This window comes from Globicephala melas, chromosome 3 (genome assembly GCF_963455315.2).
Source record: "Globicephala melas chromosome 3, mGloMel1.2, whole genome shotgun sequence".
Classification (NCBI taxonomy): domain Eukaryota; kingdom Metazoa; phylum Chordata; class Mammalia; order Artiodactyla; family Delphinidae; genus Globicephala; species Globicephala melas.
Window position 1 is genome coordinate 163358911 of NC_083316.1, and position 20225 is coordinate 163379135.

The 20225-nt window shown below is 53.3% G+C and overlaps 1 protein-coding gene across 1 annotated transcript; it reads right to left on the reverse strand.

Annotated features, from left to right (window-relative positions):
• Nucleotides 1-1119: 1119 nt before the first annotated feature.
• On the reverse strand, nucleotides 1120-7739 carry CNN1 (calponin 1). The gene is made up of 7 exons (XM_030879817.3): nucleotides 7309-7739; nucleotides 5170-5291; nucleotides 2743-2809; nucleotides 2496-2633; nucleotides 2192-2302; nucleotides 1562-1708; nucleotides 1120-1481 (listed from the first exon to the last, which is right to left on the reverse strand). Exons 1-7 carry the CDS (start codon nucleotides 7507-7509, stop codon nucleotides 1236-1238), a joined length of 1032 nt encoding a protein of 343 aa, XP_030735677.1. The 5' UTR covers nucleotides 7510-7739; the 3' UTR covers nucleotides 1120-1235.
• Nucleotides 7740-20225: the final 12486 nt, after the last annotated feature.

Genomic DNA, 20225 nt, shown 5'->3' on the forward strand with positions numbered 1-20225 from the left:
CCACTGTGCCCATCCAAAGTGGGCACATCTGTCCAAAGTGCCCATCTTTCCCCACTGCCCTGTCCCCTCCCACCTTCCCACAGTCTACTTCAGGACTAAAGGGTTCTCCCTGCCCACAGGGGCCTCCAGGACCTGGCTGGTTGTCCATTCTCATGGTCAGTACCAAATGTCATCCCCTGTCTGGAGGCGTCATTTCATTTAAGCTCCCTGTGACCCCACAAGGTTCCATGTCCTCATTTTCCTAATGCGAAAACAGGCCTAGGGAAGGGAAGTGACTTGCCCAAGGTCACCTAGCTGGCAAGCTGCAGAACTGTGATTTACATCCCATCTAGCCCGTTCCGGCGCTTGGCCTCAATGCAACCCACAGGCTCCCAGGGAAGGTACGTGTGTGTGTGTGTGTGTGTGTGTGTGTGTGTGTATTGTGTACCTGTGTGAGGGTTTATGTTTTTATGTGCCTTGACGTAGGAGTGTGTACTGCATGTGTATCTGTGCGTGAAAGGGTATGTGCAGTAAGGCTGTACAGAGCGTGTGTACACCATACACACGAAGTGTGCATGCATGTGGATTTCGTGTGTGAGTCGGGGTGGGGGGGAGCCCATCCTGGGTCCAGCGAGCTCTGTGAGCTCTGTGTGTGTATCTTAGGGTGCATGTGAGTGTGTGTGTGGGAGATGGGGTGTATCTGAGCGAGGCCACTTATGCGTGTGCTGGAGCCACCCAGCCTCTGTGACAGCAGCCCTGAGTCCTCAGGTGACTTTACAGCCATTTATTGTGCTCCAGTGAAGTAGAAAAAGAAAGTGCTCGCGTTACAAACACCGCTGTCACATCCCTTAACGCCAGCTGCAAACCAAACCGCGTGTGTCCGCTGGGGGTCTGGGCATGCAGTTTGCTCCCACTGTGGGAATGGGGGAGGGGGGCGAGCCTGGGCTCTGGGGGCTTCGCTTGGGGGGGCTTCTTGTCCTGGGGGACCCACCTGTGGGGAGTGGGGGACAGCGGGGTAGCTTTGCTCAGTGCGTCCTTTGGGTGCTGTTGGGAACACCCGGCTCTATGCTGGACCCAGGGAGGAGCCCCCTTTCCCCCCCCAGGCCCCCCCCAGTCTGCTCCCCCCAAACGCTAACCCTGTAGGCAGGTGCCAGGGGGCTGGAGGAGCCATGCAGGGGGAGGGGGTCGGCGGGCCGGGCTGGGCCCTGCCAAGAGCAGCACCGGCCTCCCCGGGGGAAGGCGGGAGGCCCAGGGCCCTAGGCGGAGTTGTAATAGTTGTGCGGGTGGTGGTCGTGGGCAGGCTCGCCCAGCTCCGGGTACTCGGGCGTCAGGCAGTACTTGGGGTCGTAGACCTGGCGGGGCAGCCCATACACTGTCATGCCCCGCTGCGAGGCCCCCTTGTTGCTGCCCATCTGCAGGCTGACATTGAGCGTGTCACAGTGCTCCATGCCCAGCCCCGGCTCGAAGATCTGCCGCTTGGTCCCGGGAGCAGTCATGCCGGCCTGCGGAGGGCAGTGCAGTCAGGCCGAGGGGACGGCGAGGGGCACAGCCCCACCAGCCCGCCCCATGGCCCCCCACACACCTGGCTGGCTCCCTTGTTGGTGCCCATCTGCAGGCTGATGGTGGCCTGATCCAGGGGCTGGTCTGTGCCCAGCTTGGGGTCGTAGAGGTGGCGCCGGGTGCCGTAGGCTGTCATGCCCTGCTGGCTGGCAAACTTGTTGGTGCCCATCTAGGGAGCCAGAAGGAGAATCACCCCTTACAAATCTCACGGTGGGCCACAAGATGTAACTCATGTCAGCAGACACTTACATGGCCCTCTAAGGAGGCACTGTTTCCACCCTCAGGCTACAGACTGGAAACTGAGGCCCAGAGAAGGTGGGTCACTTGACTGATAGGTGGCCTGACTTCCAGGGTTCAAGTTCCAGCCCGGCCACTCATCACATGGGCAATCCTGGCAAGTAAGCTATCTTCTCCAGGCCTCAGTTTTCCCGTCTGTATAAAGGGTATGCTGGTAACAGTACCCACCCCCTAGAGCTGTCGGAGGAGTGAGTTAGGGTATGGAAAAATGCCAAGCGTATAGTCTAGTAAAGGCCAAATATCCTGCCACCCCCCTGCCAAAGCCTGCAGGGACCAGGGCGCCCTCCCAGCCTCCTCCACTCCCTGACCCTCTGCTCAGCTCAGCAGTGAGACCCGGATGTAGAAGGGGCGGTACCTGCAGCCCGATGATGTTCCGCCCTTCTCTTAGCTTCCCTGGCTCAAATTTCCGTTCCTGCTTCTCTGCATATTTCACTCCCACGTTCACCTTGTTCCCTTTCGTCTTGGCCTGGGGAGGGTGAGGGAGGCAGGGACTGACAAGGAAGCCCTGGGCCACACTGTCCCCTCGGAGACCCTAAGCAGCACCTGCTTTCCCCCTCCCACCCACGCGGGGCTCAGAGGGCACAAGTGGCCCCACCCGCATCCCAGCCCCGAGCGCCCGCAGGCTCCCGGCCCCATGCCCACCCTTCAGCCACACTCACCATGCTGGCCAGGGCCAGGAGGGTGGACTGCACTTGGGTGTGGTTGGTGTTCTCGAACAGGTCGTTGGCCTCGAAGATGTCATGGGGCCTCACCCCGTACTTGGTGATGGCCTTGATGAAGTTGCCGATGTTCTCCAGCTGGAGGGGAGCCGGTGGCGGTCAGGGGTGGGAGGGGAGTGGAGGTCTGGGTGGAGCTCTGAGGGGCTATGGGCCAGGGGTCGAAAGAGTTAAGAGAGTCTGGGCTCACCTGGTGCCAATTCTGGGTGGACTCATTGACCTTCTTCACAGAGCCTGGCTGGAGCTTGTTGATGAACCTGCAAGGCGCAGGGGAGGGCACTGAGGAAGGGGACCCCTACTGCCCCCACCCAAGCCCAGTCCAGCGGGACAAGGGGTCAGGATGATGGTCAGTGGGAGCTTTCCTTTTTTCTGTTTCCCACTGCAGTCAGCCCCCAGCTGCAGCCCCACCACAGACCGTCCGCACACACAGGCAGGACCCAGATGGGAAACCAACCCCAGGGAGCTAGACTCGTTCAGGTCAGAAAGTCTCCCGATGGAGGGTATAGGGGAGTCTCCTGGGTGCACCTGCCTCGCTCGTGACCATGTTTCAATCTCCTTTTGCGAACCGCTACACCTCGGAGAGCCCGCAGCTCAGAACTGGGACCTCTTCTCTGGCTACACTCACCCCCTTGATCTCATCCAGTCCCTTGGCATTTTATTTTATTTTTTGGCCACACTGCGCGACATGTGGGATCTTAGTTCCCTGACTAGGGATCGAACCCGTGCCCCCTGCAGTGGAAGCGCAGAGTCTGAACCACTGGACAGCCAGGGAAGTCCTCTCTTGACTTTAAATGCCATTCACATGCCAACAACTCCCCAACATCTTCCTGCAGCCCACCTCTTACTCTCCATTCCAGCGCCCCACATGGGTGTCTCAAATCAAATTCACCCTACCTGGACTCCTGACACCCACTTTCCCCCACAGAACTCCCTCCATCCTCCCCGGCTCAGTAAACCCAGCCCTCCAGGTCTCACGCCGCCCTTGACTCTCCTCTCCCTCTCTCTCACCCCCACATTCCATCCCTCAGCAATTGCTTTTACTCTGCCTCCTGAAGACTTCCAGAAGCCCACCTCCGCCCTGCTCTGAGCCACCAGTGTCTCTTTCCTGGGCTCTTGCCTTGACCTCCCCTTGGGCTCCCAGCTTCCACCTCATCCCCTCCAGATGCTTGTCATCCCATGGCTAAAATGGCCTTCTTAAAACAATTCCATATGGTTTATCATAGGATATTAAATATAGTTCTCTGTGCTATACAGTAGGACCTTGTATAACTTTGCTGTACAGCAGAAGTTAACACAGCTGTAAATCAACTATATTTCAATTAAAAAAAAAAATTTCCAGTTACTCCCCAGTTCAGAGCACTCCCATGGTTTCCTATTGCCTTGAGAATAAAAGCCTAACTCCATAGTATGAAGGATGAAGAGGCCCTGTACCATCTGGCCCCCAGCTAACTCCCTCCACTTTCCCTGATCACTGAGGCATGCTCCCACCCCAGGGCCTTTGCACTGGCTGTCCCCGCTGCCTGGCCCACTCTTCCCTAAGATGTCCTGCCGGCAACTTCCCTCACTTCATCCAAGATTCTGCTTCAATATTACCTCTTCGGAAAGACCTCCCAGACCATTCTGTACAAAGCAGCAACCCTTCACCCCATGCCCCCCGCCCCCCATCCTTCCCAGCTTGACTCTTCTTCATGGCATTTCCCACCACAGGCAAGTATGTGATTATTTCATCAATTATTTGTTCAATCACCCCCACCAGGACTAAAGCTCTGTAAGCGCCCCAAGTCAAGTGTGTTTTGTTCACTATCCCCAGCGCCTAGACCTGGCTGGCACACAACAGGTGCTCCCTAAATGCACCTCCTCCATAAACGGGTGGGTGGCCCTGCACTCTTTAAGGCCTGGGACAGCAGACCATCCCCCGATTCCTTGGATATGGTAGAACATCATCCCCCAGCCCCTCTCTTTCCAGCAGCTAGGGCTTGGTAACGCTGTGCCTTTGGGAAGCTTCCCTAGCACAAGCTCTGGCTCTTAGGGTCACCCTGCCCTGGGTCAGACTCAGAGAAAAAGACAGGACCCCAGCTGGGCTCAGGGCCCTACCCAGAAATAGGGTTGCAGTGAAATCTAGGAGGTGGAATCTGGAATCGGGGCTTGGGAGCTGTCGAGGGTTTTCCTCTCCCTCAGTGATTAGGTTCTGAGAGGGGGAGAAAATCAGGGCCCACTTAAATTACTGTGGCACATCGCTCAGGTCACCAAGCCAGCAGCGGACAGCTGATGTGGCCCAGTGCCTTTTCGCTGTGACCTCCTTTCCTTGGGACTCTAGAGACCATACATGTGGCTGCCCCGTATGCGTTGGCGGTTCAGACTCTAGATTCGGAAGTCATTTCTGTTGGAGCAGCGTGGGACTTTGGGCTTTACCCGAGGCTTTACCCGAGGCTCAGTTTTCTTTCCTGTTAAATGGGCACAGTGGTTACCTTTATATCTGATACCTCACAACAAAGGTATCAGATAGAACGTGCCCAATCCAGCTCTGAGCTCTCGGTCATTTGAGGAGCTCAGGTAGTAGAGATGAGCGGTTGGGGGCAGCCCAAGGCAGAGTCTGAGCCATGAGTGCCGCACTCACTCGCAAAGAATGATGCCGTCTTTGAGGCCGTCCATGAAGTTGTTGCCAATGCGGCGCCCTGTCACCCCCTCGATCCACTCTCGCAGCTCCTGTTCCCGCTGGTGGTCGTACTTCTGGGCCAGCTGGCGGTGGGGGACACAGAGAAGGTGGTGAGGACGCAGTGGGGAGCAGGGTTGGCTCCAAGGCCCAATCCAAGCTTCCCTAGGTCTGCTCTCTTCCCTCGTCCCTTCCCAACTAAGGCAATTCTGTCCCAACGTCCAGCTGAGGGGGGTGGGGGGGGATGTGCTGAGGGCCAGTGTTGAGGCGGCACCTGCCCAGGGGCCATTCCAGGCATTCTGAGGTTTGGCACCACCGAATGTGGATTAAGGGGTGGAGAACGAGATACTCAGAGCTGGGGGGCGGCGCCTGGCCTCTTGGTTCCCCCTGCAGACCAAACTTGGGGTTTAACTTCCCCTGGCCCTGCCCCCCCTGGGAGTTTCAGGCAGGGGAGGAGGAGCCCTAAGGAGGTGCCCCCGGATGCCGCCTTGCAGGGGACAGCTCTGTCTTATATCTCTGTCTCAGTGTCTCTCTAGGTCCTCATCCCTGGGGCCCCCTCTCTGGCTCGGGGTGAGGGCCTGTCTTTGCCTTACTCCTGGCCCCGTGCATGTCTGTATTTCTCTGTCTCTCTCCCCATGGCACGATGTCCTCAGTCTCTCTCCCAGCTCTGTCTGTCTTTCCTAGGCACTGTCATCCTGTCCCCATCTCTTCGTGTCCGGCTGGGGGTGGGCCTCATAGCTCGTCCATCTCTGCTTTCATAGGTCTCTCTCCATCTCTCCGACTTCAGGTTCCCTGCCTCGGGCGAGGATGGGGCTCAGCGTTCTCTCCACTTCTCCATCCCTGTCTCAGTCTTATCTTGCTCCAGGCTCGCCTTCCCCCATCCGTCCCTCTCAAGTCTCAGGCTTCCAGTATCTCTGCGTCTCTCCCCCACCTCTCCTCTCCCGCTTTGCCCCCGCTCCGTTTCCCCAGAACTCTCTACCCCAGCCCAGACAGGCTCCGGGCCCCTGGGAGACCCGGTCGCCCCTTCTTCTGGGGGAGGGGAAAGAGGAGGGGAAGGCCCCCTCACCTGGCCCCGGCCTTGCCGCCCCCCTCCCCATCAGCCCGGCTTTATAAAGCAAACCGGCCCTTATATAGCGCGGCCCCGCGGGCCGGGCTCCCGAGGCCGCCTTATATGGCGCGGCGGCTCCGCTCGGCTCCTGGGCCGGCGCTGGGGGGAGGGGGGGCGACGCTGGGATCTGTCTCCTGCCCGAGCACCCGTCCCCTACCCGCCCCCTCCTCCAGCCCCGAGGATCCCCCCGACCCAGGTTCCCAATTCCAGCTCCCCATTTCCTGCCTGTGGAACCCTGGGAAAAGCCACCCTGAGCCTCAGTGTTGCCCTCTGTCAAATGGGGCTGGGACTCCTCCCTGGGCAATGCTCAGGGGATTGTTCCAGTGGGTTGGGGACTTCAAGCTCGCTGCCCTGGAGAAGCTGATGCCATGGGGGACGCGGGCCGCAAGTTCAGGGGCCCAGTTCTGAATCTCTCTTATATAGGACCTGAGCTACTTGTCTCTTCTTTCTGACCCTCAGTTTACCCATCCATAGCATGAAGGCGATGTCCCCATGTCCTCCCACCCCCAGAATTAGGAGACCCCTGCTTTGTCCCGAATGCCCACTCTCTGCCTATCCCCAGCTGTCTCCGTCTCCTTCACAATCTCCAACACCTTGGGGCCTCACCCCCCAGGAACCCCAGCTCTGGAGCACTCCGCAAATTCTTAGTCGGGCTAGGGGGTGTGGGCAAAATCAAGTCCTTCCCCAGACCCCCAGAAACAAAAAGGGTTAACGGGGGACTCTAATCAAGTGGGGTTTCACAATGGGCCAACCGCCTCAGTTTACCTGTGACTGCCTGCATGCCCCCCCATTTCACACCCCAACAGGAGCTGAGGGCTCTGGGATGCTCAGGCCAGGGAGGAAGGCAGCCCCTTCCCCATATACTCGTCCTTTTTCTCTCTCAGGTTCCAAGTCATATGGGATAGGCAGGAAGGGGGTCCAGGGAACCCCAAGTGTGGGGCCTCTGGCCTGGCAGGGCAAGTGGGCCAGGTCGCGGGGAGGCCCTCCAGCCCTACCTTGTTCTTGACCTCAGCTGACAGCCCGTAGGCGGGGCCTCGGTTGAAGTGAGCAGAGGACATGCCGGCTGATGGTGGACAGCGGTGGCAGCAGCGCTGAAGAAGGCGGCAGCAGCTGAAGATCCGTCTGCACCCTCTTCCCTCCTCACATGTTTTTGAAGCTCGGGAGGCGGCCCGGGCCTCTTCCAAGGCCCGTCCCATTGGCCATAGAGGCCTGCCAAGGGGCGGGGCGCCCCCCACCTTGGCCAGCCCCCTTTCGTGATGTCAGGGCCTTGGTATTGGGAGCTGATTGTGTCATTGTTTCCACCTAGGGGGGCGGCCTGGGTTATTCATTTTTGGGGCGGCGGGCAGCTTGGCCAGACAGAGACCACCAACCTTTCCCCACTCCCCACTGTTCATTAGGCCTCTGGCTGGGTCTCCTAGTCTCTTTGTGTCTGTCTCTGAGGCCATCTCCCCACATCTCTGAGGTCATCTTTCTTCATTTCTCTCCTGTCTTGAGGCAGGACTACCACCTGTGGTAGTTTATGGAGCACCACCTTGGTTTTAAGTCCAGACACCAATCGTCTATAAGTGTAGGCCAGCCCCTTCCCCTCTCTGAGCCTCTGTTGCCTCACCTATAAAATAGACGAATGATAATGCCTGCTCATGAGGGTGTTGTGAGGATCAGAAGAAATAATGCCTGGGACCTCCCTGGTGGTCCAATGGTTAAGACTCTGTGCTTCCACTGCAGGAGGCACGGGTTTGGTCCCTGGTCAGGGAACTAAGATTCCACAAGCCGGGTGACGCAGCCAAAAAATAATGCCTCCAATATGCCCAGGGCAGTGCCTGGCACAGGGAAGGACAGGGAATAGCAGTATTTCTGCTGAGAATCTGGCACCCCACTTCTGTCCCCTCCATCCCCTCATAAGGACCTGGGGGAGCAGACATCCTGGATCTCACCCTCCCCATCCACCTGTGGGTTGCCTGAACCACGGAGTGGCTGTGTTAGTGGGTTCCAGGCCATGGACACCCCCATATATTCCTGTCCCAGCCAGGCTGGCCTGGAGGGAACACCTGCAAGCAGCCCTGCCTGTCCAGATCTCACCCCTGTACCGTAAGGGTGGATGACATGCCCACGTCATGCCACGTATGTTTAGGCCATGTTAGTGACACTTGGATACCATGTCAGCAACCATATCACACACTAATGATACATCAAGGACATGCGATTTGCTGGCCACATGCTAAGGGCACAGCTGTGATGTACTAATAATGACAACAGCCCTTATGTTAGGCCCTGGTCCAAATGCTGTACATGTATCCACTCATACATACCTCACAACACCCTCAGAAGTGGGTGCTGCTATTCTATGCCCTTTACAGATGCGGAAACTGAGGCACCGGGGTGTGGAATCCCTGTCCCAGTGTCACACAGCTCACTAGTGACAGAGCAGAATTTGAACCCGGGCCTCTGCCCCTAATGCTATGAGGCTAAGGCAGCGTTTCTCAATCTTGCTACTGTTGACACCCCGGCTGGATAATTCATCGTGGGGGCGGGGGTCTGTCCTGGGCATTGCAGAACTTGAAGCAGCATCCCCAGCCTCTACCTACTCAGTGCCAGAAGCAACACCCCCCCTCACTTTAGTCTTTTTTGTTTTGTTTTGGCCGCACTACATGGCATGCGGGATCTTAGTTCCCCATGGGGGGTCTTAACCACTGGACCGCCAGGGAAGTCGTTCCTCCCTTCCCCCCACCCCACCTTAGCCTTGACAAACAGGAATGTCTCCAGAGGTTGCCAAATGTCCCTGGGAAAGCTATGGGGGTGAGGGGTCGGCAGCAGATCGCTCCCATTTGAGAACGACTGGGCTAAGGCAACTACCGACAAGTTGATAGCGTGTAATGGTATATTGAAGATACGCTAAAATACATAAAATGAGCAAACAATTAGCTCCTACTACGTACTGAGTGCTTTGGATCTGTCAACTCATTCCTCACAGCAGCCTTATGATGTGGGGTCTAAATGTTGTACAGAGAGGTGAAGCTGACTGCCCGGAGTCACACAGCTCCAGGGTGGCGGAGCCAGGATTCAAACGCGTAGGTTCTTGGATCCTGCCCACACTCAGCGGGCCACAGGACGCTACTGCGCATGAGAGGACCCGCGCCTCCGCTAGCTCTCGGCCGGCGCCCCCTGGCGGCCCAGGAGGACGGGGGCGGGGCCTGGCGGCATCCAGGCGGCGATGACGCAACGCGCTGACTCATTCGGCCCCGCCCCCCGGCCCGCGGTCGCTTGGCCATTTATAGAATCCGCGCCGGCTCTGAAGTCACTGCCCAGGCACGACGGGGGCGGGGTGGGGGAGCACTTGGCTTGCCCCCAGACGGGGCAACCCGGGGTCTCCCTAGGGAGCAGCCCTTTTTGGGTCCATTTGTCCCTCCAGTTCTGGGTCGGTGTCTCTGTATCTCTTGCAATGTCTTTTGGTCGTTCTGTGCCCGTCTCTCAGCGTCGCCTAGCCTTTTTCTGTCTCAGCCTTTGTCTCTCTCTGCGTCTCTATGAATCTGCCCATCTCACTGTCTCCGTCTTTCTCTCTGTCCCCGTGTCTCCTCTCTCTTTATCTCGCCGTCTCTGCGTCTCAGTTTCTGTTCCGCGCCTCTTGGTCACCGTTTTTCACTGTGTCTCTGTATCGTCTCTGTTTCTGTCTGATGGATGGGGGTAGAGGCGGAGAGAGGGGACTGATCCCATCCCGAGGCCCCAGCCCCAGGGGACTCCCCCATCACTGGCTGCTCGGTGTGCAGACCCCCCACTCAGCTCCTGTTTGGCGCTTCCCAGGCCGCAGCCCCTCTGTGCCTCAGTTTGCCATCTAAATGAGAAGGATGGGCTTTAGTAAGGAACAGTTTCTTTTCTCGAAGAGTCCAGGACAGTCATGAAAGAAAAGCTCTGCCTTTCCTCAATCTTAGGAGATCCCCCAGAAACTTTCTGACTCTCAGAACTAACACACACACACACACACACACACACACACACACACACACACACACACACACACACACACACACACACACACACACACACACACACACACACACACACACACACACCCTCTCTGTGCCTGTGTCCGGGAGAGTCTCACCCCCTTCACTTGCCTATCTTGGCAGACCGTGTCTGCCAGCACCCCCAAACCCACCCCCTACCTAGCTCTCCTTTCCCCAGATGGCTTCTGTTTCTGGAGGGCTCACTCCATGCCAGACACTGTGCCAGGCACAATCTCACTTAATCCTCACCACCACCCTCTTGAGAGGGGAAGTCTTAGACCCCTTTTTATTTGGGGGGGGCGGGACGGTGGGGCATGTGGGATCTTAGTTGCCTCCCCAGGGATCAACCGGAGCCCCTTGCTTTGGAAGCACAGAGTCTTAACCACTGGACTGCCAGGGAAGTCCCTTAGACCCTTTTATAGATAAAGAAAAGGTTCAGAGAAACCAAGTCACTCTCCCAGGGTCACGCTGCTTCTGCTGCTCCCACATCCTTCCACATGTATTTCTTGAGTGCCCAAGCACACTCTCATCTTTGTAGTCCCTTCTGCCTCGACACATTTCCACAAGATGCCTGTGAACCCTCTCCCTCATTTCCTCTGCTCAGATGTCCCCTCTTCAGAGAGGCCCTCCTTGACCACCTGCTCTAAAATAATGTATCCCACACCCCCAGACTGTGAAAGGATGGGCAGGAGGGAGCTATTCACTTAAGTGTTTGCACCTGACAGTGGATATGTACGCCTGCTTCCCTAAAAACTTCCATTTGAATCAGTGATTTTAAAAAGCCCCCTTGGGGCTTCCCTGGTGGTGCAGTGGTTGAGAGTCTGCCTGCCGATACAGGGGACACGAGTTCGTGCCCCGGTCCGGGAAGATCCCACATGCCACGGAGTAACTAAGCCCGCGCACCACAACAACTGAGCCTGTGCTCTAGAGCCTGCGAGCCACAACTACTGAGCCCGCATGCCACAACTACTGAAGCCTGCGTGCTCTAGAGCCCGTGCTCTGCAACAAGAGAAGCGACTGCAATGAGAAGCCCGTGCACCACAACGAAGAGTAGCCCCTGCTCGCTGCAACCAGAGAAAGCCCACATGCAGCAAGGAAGACCCAACGCAGCCAAAAATAAATAAAATTTTAAAAATAATAATAAAATTTAAAAAATAAAAAGCCCCCTCCAGAGGACTTCCCTGGTGGTCCAGTGGTTAAAAGTCCACGCTTCCACTGCAGGGGGCGTGGGTTTGATCCCTGGTCGGGGAACTAAGATCCTGCATGCTGCATGGTGTGGCCAAAAAAAATGAAAAAAATAAAAATAAAAGAATGGCCCGGATTGGCAAAAACTCATAACAACAAATGCTGGGGAGGCTTAGGGGATATCTTTGATGGACATGGGCAGTTTGCTGATAGCTTTCAAAATGATAAGTGTCCTTACTTTTTCTGGTGGTTACTTTTACGTGTCAAGTCAACTGGGCCAGGGGGTGCCCAGATACTTGGTCAAACATTATTCTGGGTATGTCTTCAAGGGTGTTTTTGGATGAGATTAATATTTGAATTTGCAGTCTGAGTAAAACAGATTGCCCTCCCCAATATGGATGGGCTTCATCAGATCAGTTGGAGGCTTGAATAGAACAAAAAGGCCGATTCCCCCGTCCACTAAGAAGGAACTCCTCCTGCCTGACTGCCTTGAGCTGGGACATGGGTCGTTTCCTGCCTTCAGACTGGAACTGAAACACTAGCTTTTCTCTGGTCTCAAGCCTGCCAGCTCTTGGACTGGAACTTATACCATTGATGCACCTGGTTCTCACACCTTTGTTCTTGGACTGGAAGTACATCATCTACGCTCCTGGGTCCCCAGCTTGCCAACTGCAGATCTTGGACTTGGACTTCTCAGCCTCCATAATCACATAAGTCAATTCCTTATAATAAATCGTCTCTCTCATATATATCAATATATATATGTATGTGTACATACATTTTTTTTTGTTTTTCTGGAGAACCCTACCTATGTAATACACCTTCTGAACCAGCAAATCTCTTTTTTAGAGTATTCCTAAGAAGTACAAGTGTAGGTATGAAGAATCACATTTATTGCAGTGGCCTTTTAATAACAAGTCACCCTGTAGATCTATCAACAGGGAACACGTGAGATAGACAAAGATGACAGCAGAATATGCAGCACTTGGTTTCAATTAAATAAAGGCACTGTGGTGCTGTGGTTAAGACTGGGGGGGGTGGCTCTGGATCCATATTCCATGGGTTTGGGGCATACCCTGGTGCTTCCTGGCTGTGTGATCTCAGGCAGGTGTCTTAATGTCTCTGTGGTTGAGTTTCCTCCTCTGGAAAATGAGCACATTAATAGTGCCCGCTTCCGTAGGCTTGTTTCTTTTTAACTTTTTGTTTGGAGATAATTTTAAGCTTACAGAAAAGTTGCGAAAAAAATAGCACAGAGAGTTCCCAAATACCCTTCACCCTGCTGCCCCTACTGTTGACATCTTACATAACCATAGTACGCTTATCAAAACTAAGAAATTAACTTTGGCACAATACTATTAATAAACTACAGACTCCAGTTTTTTAACTCATGTCCTTTTTCTGTTCCAGGACCCAATCCAAGATCCCTCATGGCATTTAGTTGTCATGTTTTCTTAGACTCCTTGGTCTGTGACAGTCCCTTAGTCTTTCACGACCTTGACACTTTTGAAGAGTACTGGTTAGTAATTTTATAGCCTGTCTCTCAATTTGGTTTGTCTTGATTAGAGTGGGGATTTTGCGTTAGTGAGAAGGATCCCGGAAAGGTGATGTTCCCTTCCCATACCAAGGGCTTATGATGTCACTATGACTTATTGCTGGTGATGTTAATCTTGGTCCCTTGGTTAAAGTGATGTCTGCCAGGACCCTCCACTGTGAAGCTGCTATTTTCTTTGAGTTGTTTTGAGGACTGCGTGTTAAAGGGTTTACATGAGGGCTTCACACATACTATTGTGCTCTGTGTTTAAAAAAAAAAATACCCCCCCCCAAAAAAAGTACATGTCTGTGTTTGAATCAACTACTTCTGGAAGGATAAATTAGAAAATGAGAGCTGCAAATGCCTCACTAGGAAGAGGAACAACGGGAGCTCTAACGGCTGCGGCCAGGTTGGTGAGCCCACCACCACCCACGCGTGCCTTCACCCAGACCCAGCTGAGCAGATCGAACTGCGCCTACTTATAGCTGGGCACGCCCAGCAGAGGGCAGTAGCACTCCCAGCAGCTGCCCACGTGGCTGTCAACGTGCTGGGGAGGGTGCGCAAGCCCTCCTGAACCGGCAGTTGATTGGCTGTAGCGCCTCTTAGATCTGCCAATCACAGGAATCTCGATGGCAGATGTGCTGCGGCTGCGCAGGGTCGTGGAGGCTTCCTAAGGGTGGCTGTGAGCATCTTTCTGTCCCCCTGCCAGCACCCTGTGTCATGGAGGCCAAGGGATTGCAGAAGTGGCTTTATGGGAGCGGAGAAACATCATCGCCTGGAGCCTCTGCCACTGCCAACCCCCCATTTATGTGCTAATCTGTTGGGGTAATTAATAGCCTAAAACCAGGGCTTTCTGGGGGAGCCCAGGAGCCCCACCACCACCACTCCACTCTGACCTCCTCGTATTTCCCTCAGTTCACTCCACTCCAAAGGCCTTTGCAGTTGCTCCTTATGCCCCAAGTGTTCCCCAAATCTCCAGATGGTTCACTCACCTCCTTCAGGTCTTTACTCAAAGATCACCTGCTCAGTGACACCTTCTCCTAACCAGCCAGTTTCAAACTGCAAACCCCTCTTGCACCTCCTTCCTTTTTCTACTTCACTGTTCTCTGTATCACTTATCATTTTTAAGTAGACTTTTTCAAAATTGTGGTAAAATATAGAACATAAAATGTCCTATTTTTAAGTGTACAGTTCTGTGATATTAAGTACATTGATGGTTTTGTGCAGCCATCACCACCATCCATCTCCAGAACTTTTTTCATCTTCCAAGACTGAAACTCTGCCCCCATTAAACAGTAATTCCCCACTCTCCCCCTCCCCCACCTCCTGGCAACCATCAATCTACTTTCTGTCTCTATGATAATTTGATTACTCTCTAGGTACCTCACATAAGTGGAATCATACAGTATTTGTCCCTTTGTGATTGGTTTATTTCATTTAGCATAAAGTCCTTAAGGTTTAGCTATTTGTAGTATGTGTCAGAATTTCTTTCCTTCTTAAGGCTGAATAATATTCCATTGTATGTACATACTACATTTTGTTTATCCATTCATCTGCTGATGGACACTTGAGTTGCTTTGGCTATTGTGAATCATGCTGCTATGAACATGGGTGTGTGACCATCTGTTCAAGTCCCTGCTTTCAGTCCTTTGGGGTATATACCCAGAAGTGGAATTACTGAATCATATGGTAATTCCATTTTTAATTTTTTTAAGGCACTGCCATACTGTTTTCCATGGTGGTTGAACCAGTTTACATTCCCACCAGGAGTGTACAAGAGTTTCACTTTCTTCACTTGTTAGATTCTATTTTTTTGATAATGGCCACCTAATGGTTGTGAAGTGTTTACATAGACTTTACAAGTATATCACACATATAGAAAAGTGTACAATTATAGCTCAATGAATCAATTATCACTTTAAAAATATTTTTAATTGAGATATTACTTAAAGTAAAATGCACACATCTTAATCGAGAGCTCAGTGAATTCTCATACACACCCATGTAATCACCATGCACACCTCAAGCTATAAAATATTTCTTTTTGAACAATTCTTAATCTGTTTATTAATATCAGCCCTTTTGTTAATTACATGTAGCATTTTACATTTTTACTTCATGAAAATATACCCTTTCTTGGAAACAGATTCTAAGTACTTGGAGAACTTAAATTTCTTTTCCTTTTTCAAATTAATTTCATATTTCCTTCTGGATCTAGCACAAAACACGTATTTGTTTTAAGTAATTAATTTGTTGAATTAATGAAAGTATTCTGATGCTTTGTTTGAGATGGCAGAATGACAGAAGGCATAAATCTAAATACCTAAATTAATACACAGAACACAAAGAATCAAGCTCTACACACAAGCAAAACAGGGACTAAAAATTGCTGTTAATTACAAAAGGTTACATGTTCTATGTTCAAAATCACTGAAGATTCACAAGATGATAGACAAAATCATATCCTAAACAGTTCTGAAGTTGCACTTAATATTTTTTCAAGCTGCATATAGTTATGAAAATATTTCTATAGAACATGGGTCTTTCGGACTTCCCTGGTGGCGCAGTGGTTAACAATCCGCCTGCCAATGCAGGGGACAAGGGTTCGAGCCCTGGTCCAGGAAGATCCCACACGCCACGGAGCAACGAAGCCCGTGCGCCACACACAACTACTGAACCTGCACTCTACAGCCCATCAGCCACAACTACTGAGCCTGTGCTCTAAAGCCTGCGACTATGTGCTGCAACTACTGAAGCCCACGCGCCTAGAGCCCGTGCTCTGCAACAAGAGAAGCCACCACAATGAGAAGCCCGCGCACTGCAACGAAGAGTAGCCGCCGCTCGCCAAAAGCCCACGTGCAGCAACAAAGACCCAACACAGCCAAAAATAAAAACAAACAAATAAATATTTATTTTAAAAATAGAAAAGAAAAGAACATGGGTCTTTTTTCCATCTCCTCCACGAGCATGCCGCTCCTCCAGGTCAGGAATCTTTTTTTTTTGCTCACTGCTTTTCCTCAACACTTAGAACGGTGCCTGCTACAAAGGAGGCTCTCAATAAATGCTTGTGTTTTGTGTGTGTGTGTGGTTTTTTTGTTTGTTTGCTTGTTTTGTTTTGTGTTTTGCCACACCACCCAGCTTGCGGAATCTAAGTTCCCCGACCAAGGATTGAGCCTGGCCCCGTGGCAGTGAAAGCGTGGAGGCCTAACCACTGGACCGCCAGGGAATTCCCTCAATAGGTGCTTGTTGAGTGACTCTGAGCCTTCTCGTGAAGGGGTGGGCACAGCCTCAAGATCCTATGCACAGCTTCCCTTTTTTTGGCCCTGGGTCTGAGGCTGCAGCAGAATTGAGGGAAGCTCTTCCAGATTGCCTCAATCCCTGCCCACACTCTGCTCTGGCATACTCTGAGATGGCTCCCCAGCCTCAGGCCCCGGACAGGATGCGGTATATCCATAGAATGTTAAGGATGTCCAGGACCAGCAATAGACAAGGTCATCACCCCTCGAATTTTAGAACCGTATCACAGTGCTGCCAGCTATATAGACTCCAGCCATGGCCACACCAGCAAGGCCACTGGTGAGCTTTGGGGGCAGCTCACCATACTCAGGAACCAACTGTGGACAGGAGGGGAGCGATCAGGAGTGAAGGAGAGGAAGGTGAATGCAAGAGAGCAGCAGGAAGGCCCTCACATGCCCCCCAGACCCAAGTGCCCCAAACTGACAAAAGGCTGTGACAGACACAGATGGGCATAGAATTCTACAAGGTAATGCAGCCTGTCCCGGGGCTGGAGAAAGAGGGGCGAAGGCAGTGGCAGGGTAATTAGTCGGGCATGCCGAAGGCAGTCACATGGGGCTGTCACAAGGGACCGTTTGCAGGCTTTAAAGGTTCGGGTGAGTTTCAGGAACATTCACCCATTCGTTTACTCATTTTTGTAGCTAACATCTATTAAGCACTTCCCATGTTCCAGGCTCCGTCTCTAATGCTGGGGACACCACACCAAACAAACAACCAAAATCTCCCTGTCCTCTTGGAGCTCATGGTAACCAAGCCCACAGGAGATGTTCAAAGCATGCGGGCAGGGTGGTGGGAGAGGTGGTGCCTCCAAGGGTCTTTATAGAAGCAGGAGAAGCCAAAGAGAGAAACTGCATGGTAACACGGGAACAACTGATCCCTGTTGTGGAGAATCACCACCAGGTCTGAAGGGAGCAGGGTTCAGAAGTGGACAGGGGATTGAGGGAATGTGACCCCCAGTCGCACGCAGCTGGATCCCATCTACCACAGAGCAGGTCAACAGAGTCATCAGCCACAGTCCATGGGATGGGAGGAGTGGGGGCACCACTGGACCCCCAACCTGGACATCTCTGGACAGGACAGCTGGGGGTCTGGTATGGAGGGGTCAAGGCCCAGGTCTGGGCTCTGCCTGGGCTGAGGTAGAGACAGACAGTGGGCTGGCCCATGAGGCTCCTTAGCTGGGCCAGCCTCACTCAGAGAACCTTCTCGGAGGGATATCTCCCTCCTCTGGACATCCTCAGCAGTGTCCAACCCCTTTCCCCATGCTGCCGACTCCCCACCCCTACAGGAGCATAGATAGGGGTGAAGTGGAGAATGTCCACTTGGGCCCAGCTGACCCTTACAGAGTGAGGTTGATGTTGATTGTCTCCACAGAGAGCAGGTTGTACCAGCAAAGGGTACTGATGGCCAGGGAGAGGAGGATGGCGACACACCTGGGGAGGGGGCAAGGCAAATTAGGCCCCGCCCCTCTCTTCCGCGTGGCCCCGCCCCCTCACCACCTGGAGTCCCACTGGAGGAGTTTGCGTGAGTCCAAACTTGCTCCCAGGCTGGCGGGAGGCTGCTGAACGAGCGCTGGCTGAGCGCCTAGGAGCTCCTTTGGTGCAAGACGAAGCCAGGAGGCTGAACCACGGTGGGTGGAGGGGGAGGGCCGCCATAGAGACGGGTAGGGGTGGTTATTGAGCTGTGGCTGTGGCCACGTCCACGCCTCGGGCACCTCCTCTGCCCGGAGGCCCAGCTCCTACAACCAGCGGGGCAGGTGCCTGCTGCACCACCTCCAGTGTTGCCATACCCTGAGGCAAGGGAATTATCCGGGGATCACAGGTCTGCCGCACACAGGGGAGAAGAAGTAAAATCTGGGGACCCAGACGCTGCGTCTCTCACACACACTCCTGGGCACAACCAGCGTGAGTAGACCCTGGGAATCAGACACACAGCCACACACAGATACACTCGGGGAGCTACAAATACAGCGACAGCCCCCACTATGGTTGGGTGGACAGTCATACACAGAGGCATAGGGACACACCATTGTAACACACACAGACAGATCAACACAGTCATAATCGACCAATATTGAGGCACGGTCATAGACACACAGTGTCATATACTGTCACACATCGATGGTGGGGGGCACCTATACAAGTCACACCCATACAAGTCAGAGACACACAGTGTTACAAACACATACCAATGGTTGGACACAACTACACAATGGAGTCCCACAACGTCAGAGACCATCCCTGGCATGGTCAGACCTTTATACCATTGCTGGAACACAGAGTCACACACAGTCAGAGACACACAGGGTGCCATGAGCACAGCCATGCACACATGAAATCAGAGATTCATACGGTCACAGACACACACTGGTAGACACAATCACACACAGACCGATATGGGGTGTAACAGTCACATGCGTTTTCACAGTGGGACACAATCATTTATCCACAAGATGGGAACACATGAGGTGTCACAAACACAGTCATCAATCCACTGGTGTTCAGACATGCAATCACACTTGCATTATTGCATGGAACATCAAAGAAATGTTGACACACCTACTCCCAACCCTCAGAATTGTGGGACAAATTCCACAGCCTTACACACACACAAACGCCCAGAAGCTGGTACGATCACAGATGCACATGCAGCTAATAGCACGTGAACACACAAAGACACCCACACACCAACGTCCCAACTGGCCTGGCTCACACTGACACACACATGGGGGCCACACCTGACCTACGCTCACACAGCCACACACAAACCTACACACCTTTGCTTGAGTTCTAAGACACTACAAAGACACATGAAAACCTCCACACTCTATCACCCCAACACCACAGTCACACACACACACACACACAAAATCATGACAACACTACAGGACCCTCAGCTCTCCATGAGGGTGGCCCAAGGTGTCAAACCAGCCTCCATGCCCTTCCAGTGAGGGAGGTGGAGGGAGGTGTTAGGGTGAGTCCCCCATAATAACAATAGCATAGGGAATTCCCTGGTGGTCCAGTGGTTAGGATTCCTCACTTCCACTGCAGGGTACACAGGTTCCATCCCGGGTTGGGGTGGGGAGGGGCGGGGGGGGGCGTGTGGAACTAAGATAGCACAAGCCGTGTGGTGAGGCCAAAACAAAAAACAAACAGGGCTTCCCTGGTGGCGCAGTGGTTGAGAGTCCGCCTGCTGATGCAGGGGACACGGGTTCGTGCCCCGGTCCGGGAGGATTCCACATGCCGCGGAGCAGCTGGGCCCGTGAGCCATGGCCGCTGAGCCTGCGCGTCCGGAGCCTGTGCTCCGCAACGGGAGAGGCCACAGCAGTGAGAGGCCCGCGTACCACAAAACAAACAAACAAAAACAAACAAAACAAACAAAAAATCCCCAGCATACACTTATATGGCTGTTCTGCATAAACTCAATTAAATCTCAAAAACAAAAAACAAAAAAACCCATGAGGTTATTATAATTGGCCCATTTCAGGGTTGAGACAATCGATGCACAGATGGGTTAAGCACTAGCCCAGACCCATGAAGCTAGATTAGCAGAGCCTGCCACCTTCCCTAGTGTTAATGTCCAATCCTCAGTGCCTGGCTCAAATGTTTGTTGAACAAATGAAGGAATCCACATCACTTCCACCTTTAATATTTCATTCCCACATTTCAGGTGGGAAAACTGGGGCTGCCAGTAGGATTCACAGGCCCCACCCCCACCCCCACCGCAAGTCCAGCCTCCCAGCCCGGAAATGGGGCAGTCACTCCTTCCCGAACCAAAACTCCTTAATTCCTATGTAAGAGACGCCGCTTGCCTCATTGAGGGCGGGGCCTGGCACATTACGAGGCGGGACCAAGGCCTTTCTACCTTCCTATTGGTGCTCCTCTCTTGGGGGAGGGACCTCTCG

Excerpts from the sequence above, each read along its gene's own strand:
- CNN1 (XM_030879817.3), bottom strand. The coding sequence starts at position 7,509 with ATGGGACGGGCCTTGGAAGAGGCCCGGGCCGCCTCCCGAGCTTCAAAA. Across the intron at positions 2,810-5,169 it reads GACGGCATCATTCTTTGCGA|GTTCATCAACAAGCTCCAGC; the intron begins GTGAGTGCGGCA and ends TGCGCCTTGCAG. Across the intron at positions 1,709-2,191 it reads GGAACATCATCGGGCTGCAG|ATGGGCACCAACAAGTTTGC; the intron begins GTACCGCCCCTT and ends CTGGCTCCCTAG.